Source organism: Oncorhynchus nerka, linkage group LG24 (assembly GCF_034236695.1).
Source record: "Oncorhynchus nerka isolate Pitt River linkage group LG24, Oner_Uvic_2.0, whole genome shotgun sequence".
NCBI lineage: Eukaryota > Metazoa > Chordata > Actinopteri > Salmoniformes > Salmonidae > Oncorhynchus > Oncorhynchus nerka.
The window spans coordinates 20702920-20709636 of NC_088419.1; the positions used below are offsets into that span (position 1 = coordinate 20702920).

Consider the following 6717-nt stretch of genomic DNA (forward strand, 5'->3'; position numbering starts at 1 on the left):
TAAATTAAGCCACGGGACAAGGTTGGTTAAGCCACGGGACAGGGTAAGTTAGGCCATGGAACAGGGTAAATTAGGCCACGGGACAAGGTTGGTTAAGCCACGGGACAGGGTAAGTTAAGCCACGGGACAAGGTTGGTTAAGCCACGGGACAGGGTAAGTTAGGCCATGGGACAGGGTAAGTTAGGCCACGGGACAAGGTTGGTTAAGCCACGGGACAGGGTAAGTTAAGCCACGGGACAGGGTAAGTTAAGCCACCTACACATTTCTGTACTGAATGAAATATTACCACTACCTTTTTAAAACTATGTCTATCTCTATTTCCCAAACACAATTCAACACAATCACTTTTTGTCTTTTAATAATTTTAAGCATCTTTTAACACAGGCTTAACACCTAACAAACACACACTTTGAAAATAGGCCCTTGTTACCTCAAATCCCAGCTATAATGCCTTGCATTATGCCTGGAAAGAAAACACTTAAATTTACCCCAAGGCCATTGGCTCAATTTACCCCAAGGCAATCATTTTGACTATATTAACACACACAGCTACAAGGATGCACTTTCATGCCAGATTAAGGACCTGAAATTTACAGAGACCCCAACTGATGTATAGAACAATATTAAAATGAATTGCCTTGGTTTAGATACAAACATCATGAATCCTCTAACACAATAAATTAATTTGACTTGATGAAAATCTGTTTTTTTTAGACCTTACTTGCTTACCACTTAATTCATTTTTCAACAGGCTACTGTTTTGTATCACACATTACCAGGGTAACATTCACAACAACCCTTTATAATGCCAAGTTCTGTAGAGAACATTGATGCTTGAAGAATATAATTTATAAATGCCTGAGGTTAGTCCAACTGTCATAACTCATCAGAACCTAAAAATACATGCTTGTTTAACTCCAATGTTTGTAAACAAAGTAAATGTAAACAAACACTATATATTATGGTTAAAACTATAATGTTGATATCATGAATGCTCAATCCTTGTATCCATAGCTCTATCTATGAATTTGAAAGTGGTTACATTTCTCCAGCTCCATTCCTCAGCTTTTTACAGAAACAGGGGCAGGGAAAATGCGTTGTTATTGTTTAAACTGCTGATTGCTGCTTTCAATGAGAAATAGAAGGTGTTAATGTTCTCCATGGCAGTTGGCATTATAAAGTGTTGTTGTGAATGTTACCATGGTCATGTGTGATACAATACAGTGTCCTGTTGAATTATTCATTTAGCTCACAGGCATTTCAAGACTTGGCTGTGTTACAGCAATTACTTTTGCACAGCTCACGTGAAAAATAGCAATCTTTATTAGGCTGATTAGTTGCTCTCAAAAGGTGCTTTAAATGATTTATGTGGTCCAATTTACACACTACTGTCAGTATTATTACACTACAGTAATGTATCAGTTTGTGATTAAAATGTGATGACAAATAGATGACAACGATGGCTTATTTATTCCCTATGATTAATAGCAAATTGGGACTCTATGCCCCAATGCATCATAGGCCTACTCTGTCTGTCACTTCATCTGAAACTGCCAAATTGCGGGATTTGTGCCCATTTCTTGAAAGATCAACAACAACATTACATTGGGTATGTGATGCTGAAGCTGACCTCAGTAATGGGTTGGCCCAGATTCTGTTTTAGGCTAGTAGGCAGGTCATGGACATGGGTTAGCATATGGCATGCGGAAGAGATTTGTGGCTTTGGAGTTCTTTTTTTTAACTTCCTTTCCAGTGGAAACTAATGGGGCATCCGAGTCCAAGGCAGAGTTTGTGCATTACATTTGAGAGGGACTTGTAATTCTTCAGAAGAACGACTAAATGCTAAATGATCCCATAGAGGTTATTAAGTAACAAGCAGTAGCACTGAACCAAGTTCTATCTAAAATACTTTAATGAAATATCAGCAACAAAGGAATGTCTTCAGAGCCATGGATAAAATCAAAATGTGCTAGCTCTTGGCTCTCCTCTACCATAAATGATGTGACAGTGGTGTGCTGACCCTATTCCTCAGTGAAAATTGCCTTTCAGATGGCAGACTGAGTGGTTACATGAAGGGAGCTCTTGTCGGCTCTGAGGGGTAGGCACTAGGATGCATTGTACACACAGCTCTGTATTCTCTCAGAGAGTGCTGGAGAGGTGAAGCCAGTGATGAGGGGAAAGCGTCTTTGAAAGGCATAGTCCCAGTCGGTATTAGATAGAAAGTCCCGGCCCCGCCCGCCTTTGGTGAAAACAACATGTGGTAACCTAGGTTACCCCATTGGCTCACAGCAAAAACCTGACCTTTTTCAAACCTACATTTTCTTGTTGTCCATTTATTTATTTGGATCCCCATTAGCTTTTGCAGAGGCAGTAGCTACTCTTTTTGGGGTCCACAAAAAACACAAAGCATGACAAGTAACAAAACACTAGTACACTGATAGACAAGCACAGTCACAAAAAATGTTAATACAACGATATACAAACAATACAATTAAAACAAATTATGTTTGTGTGTGTGTGTGTGTGTGTGTGTGTTTGTGTGTGTTGTGTGTGTGTGTGTGTGTGTGTGTGTGTGTGTTTGTGTGTGTCCTCATAGTCCCCGCTGTTCAATGAGATGCTGTTTAATATTTTTTGAAGGTAATTTTGCTGTTTGCTTGAGTAATTGGAGATGGAAGGGAGTTCCGTGTGATCATGGCTCTATATAATACTGTGCGTTGCCGTGAACTGTGAAGAAACCTCTGGTGACATGTCTTGTGGGGTATGTATGGGTGTCTGAGCTGAATGTTATTTTATTAGGCAGACAATCTGTACATTTCATTACAGTAATACTTATCGTAAAAACTAGAAGAGAAGCAGTTAATCTCTTGTCAACCCTCAACCAGGAAAGACTGGCATTCATGTTGTTGATGTTAGTTCTGTATGTGCAGTTAAGGACAAGGCGTGCTGCTCTGTTTTGCCTGCAACCAAGAGTTCTCATTACTTAGAAAGAAGTAATATTGTACGGCTTCCCTCGTGCCCCTTTTGATGACGGTGCTAGCAGCCACGTGAGTGCTAGCTAGCTAGCTAGCGACCAGCTAGCCAAGACCAACAACACAAACAAACAATACAGCTACAATTAGTCAGTGGAGTTACAAACAGACTACAGTATACTAAACAAGTGAAATATATTACCTGTGATTAAATGTTTTCCCACACACGTAGCTACGTGTAGCCTATTTGGACACCAGGGTCCCCACATTTACCACGCCAAGTAACCTGGAGCCATAGGGCTCTTCTCGCAGGCTCTATTTCCCTACGTGGGAGCATTGCAAACTGTAGGTTGGGATTTCTGACCTGGTTACATGTAAATTGAACAACACAGCAGCTGTTCGGCATGTTTTGTTTATTTCTGTATAACTAAATATTGACAACAAAGTTGTCTCTTTTACAATGGGGATCAATGGAAAAAAAGTTTGTTTTTCCCCAATTTGTGGGCGTGGTCGAGGGGAGAATTCTTTGAAAAGAAACTGGTTTCAAGCCACTGGACACCTCCAGTGTTGACTAAATTGTCTGAAACCATTGCTTCAGGCTAAGTAATACAGAGGTAGACATATCGTACTGGTAATTTAGATTCCATTTTTGAAATAGGTGTAGTCCATTAATTCTTAACAGCTTCTACCCCCAAGCCATAAGACTCCTGAACAGCTAATCAAATGGCTACCCTGGCTATCCCCCCTCTTTTACGCTGCTGCCAGTCTCTGTTTATTATCTATGCATAGTCACTTTAACTCTACCTACATGTACATATTACCTCAATTACCTGACTAACCTGTGCCCCCGCTGTTATTTTACTGCTGCTCTTTAATTTCTTGTTATTTTAATTTTGTACTTATTTTTCTTAAAAGTGCATTGTTGGTTAAGGGTTTGTAAGTAAGGTCTACACCTGTTGTATTCGGCACATGTGACAAATAAAATAACATGTTTTGCTCTTTCTCATTATATTTTGGTAGCTTTAAAAATAAATACAACTATGGAGAAAAATGAATATTTCTCATTTACCAGGAATGTTTTTGTGTGACATTTAGATTGACCTCTAAAGTCCTTTTAGACCTCTAAAATTAGATCATCTTGAATGAGTTGTATTATCAATTCCAACACTTTTTTTCTCAGCTATTCTTGCTGTGTTTCCCTGTACTCTCACCAAGTAGATGGTCTTAGTAATTTCATTCTGCTTTATTGACTAATGCAAATCATTACCAGCCTGGGCACCCTGGCATGGACCATCTGTCAGTAATTATATTGACTCAGGCGAGGTCTGTGCTAAGAGGTGCACTAGGGACAGTAGTGAACCATCTCAATGCTGACAGCTGACATTGAAATGTTCTATCTACCGAGTCTAGCTAAATGAATTTGCCTCCTCAAGCAGTGTCCTTCAGCAGTCTCTCAGGCCTGCCTGCAGATATAAAGGCTTATATTTCTGCCTCTCAGAGTGGACGAGAGACATTGTATGAGATAGATAAACCTTTTTACATCATTAGGGCTCATTTACACTTGCCACATGCTACGTTCACTCACCCTGATGAAGGTTGATTTAGACTGAAACCTTGGTCAAAATGATCTATTAAATTGTTGGGAGCATCAAGATCACCAGAATGCTGGAGTTGTTATTTTTATTATATTCACTCACTGCTCTGTATATTTTCCTCTGTATTCTCTTCCAGAGTGTTTTAACAGTTTCCCCCTTATTGGTACAGTAATATATCTTTATATGTGTTTAATTGTAGACAAAACAAAAAAATATATCAGTGACAATTATCAGTGTGTCCTCCACTTTAGAACTTTAGGACCCCTCAGTTTTATAAGTACTTGCTGTGTTAAGTGGCTTTCATCTCCCAAATAACATTGGATTATAAAGTCTTCACCATAAATCCAAATCCCTCACCTTTCAGAAGCTCAACTACTGCCATGGGCTGCACTATTTTACCTTTATTGTCTATCTTTCTTCTATTGTATAACAACCTCCAATTGCCAAGGGCAGCTCTGTTGATTAAAAGGCAGGTGAAAAATACAAAGACTAATTTAAAGTTTGCTAGAGCAAAGAAACAATGTGCCCTCCGGTGTTAAGTGCCTATTATACAAAAGATATGACGTAAAATTACGGCTAGTGTACTTGTTTGAGTTCTAATGAAAGTATCCTACTGAAAACAAGTTTTCACCAAGGTCACTGTGACAGTCTGTGTAAATGTTCTATTATGAAATATGAATCTTTATGCACTTTCTAATGTACCATATATGTCTGTTTTGTGTGTTACAGTGTGACCACTGACCTATAGTGTGGATCCTATTCCTGGGACAGAGTGTGCCCATCAGTGGGGGAGAGCTGGCCCTGTCTGGGGAAGATGGAGATGGAGAGGGACCTTGGGGACAGCTCCACAGGGCCCAATATCACCAACAGCACAGGAGCTCCAGACAGCACTCTCCCTGTGGTGGTGTTCACAGACAGGATGGTGGTGCTGGTGGTTATCCTGGCGCTACTCACCCTCCTCACTGTGCTCGCCAACAGTGCTGTCATCACAGCCATCTGCACCACCAAGAAGCTCCACCTTCCCGCCAACTACCTCATCTGCTCCCTGGCGTTCACCGACTTCCTGGTAGCTATCCTGGTCATGCCAATCAGCATCCTATACATTGCCACAGAGTACTGGTCGTTGGGCCAGGTGGTGTGTGAGGCCTGGCTGAGTGTGGACATGACCTGCTGCACCTGCTCCATCCTGCACCTGTGTGTCATAGCGCTGGACCGCTACTGGGCGATCACCAAGGCCATCGAGTATGCCCGTAAGAGGTCGGCCCGCCGGGCAGCTGTCATGGTGGGCATCATCTGGGTCATCTCAGTCTTCATATCCATTCCACCCCTCTTCTGGAGACACAGGCCCGGTAGCCACGGCCCAAAACAGTGCATCATAGAGCATGACCACGTGGGCTACACTATTTACTCCACCTTCGGGGCCTTTTACATCCCCATGACCCTTATTCTCATCTTGTACTATAGGATTTACAATGCTGCTAAGACGCTCTATCAGAAACGGGGCTCATCGCGGCACTTCAGCAGCCGAAGCCAGATGAAGACTGATAGCCAGAACTCTCTGAACCACTGCCGTATGGCACACACCTTCTGCGTATCGGACCTATCCACCTCAGACCCCACTCTGGAGTTTGACAGGCTCAATGCCACCATCCGTATCCCCTCATTTGAGACAGATATGGACGGGGCAAATGAGAGGAGCCAGATCTGTACCTCCAGGGAGAGGAAGGCAGCACGTATCCTGGGCCTCATCCTCGGGGCTTTTATCCTCTGCTGGCTGCCTTTCTTTCTGAAGGAGCTCCTTGTGGGCCTACAGGTCATAACTGCCTCACCCCAGGTGTCAGAATTCCTAACCTGGCTGGGCTACATCAACTCACTTATTAATCCTCTACTTTACACCAGCTTCAATGAGGATTTTAAGTTGGCCTTTAAGAAACTGCTCAGACGAAAGGAGCATGCATAGATTTGCAGGCCCAGGTTGAACGTACAGAATAGTCCCATCGGGGAAAGTATGAAGGAAAGTTACATGCAGTGTGTCCATTGGCTATGTGATGTTGTGCTTTTCAAAATAAAAGTTTTTATTTTTTTTTTTTTAAGTAATGCTTCTTGCTCTTTGCGTAAACACAAACTTTGACCATGAATAATCATGGCTTATA

At 41.8% G+C, this 6717-nt stretch overlaps 1 protein-coding gene across 1 annotated transcript; it reads left to right on the forward strand.

Annotated features, from left to right (window-relative positions):
- The first annotated feature begins 5307 nt into the window (after nt 1-5307).
- Nucleotides 5308-6581, forward strand: LOC115107280 (5-hydroxytryptamine receptor 1E-like). The gene has a single exon (XM_029630667.2). The coding sequence runs from the start codon at nt 5379-5381 to the stop codon at nt 6522-6524; it is 1146 nt and encodes a 381-aa protein (XP_029486527.2). The 5' UTR covers nt 5308-5378; the 3' UTR covers nt 6525-6581.
- Nucleotides 6582-6717: the final 136 nt, after the last annotated feature.

Coding starts and splice junctions, on each gene's coding strand:
- LOC115107280 (XM_029630667.2), top strand. CDS start 5,379: ATGGAGATGGAGAGGGACCTTGGGGACAGCTCCACAGGGCCCAATATC.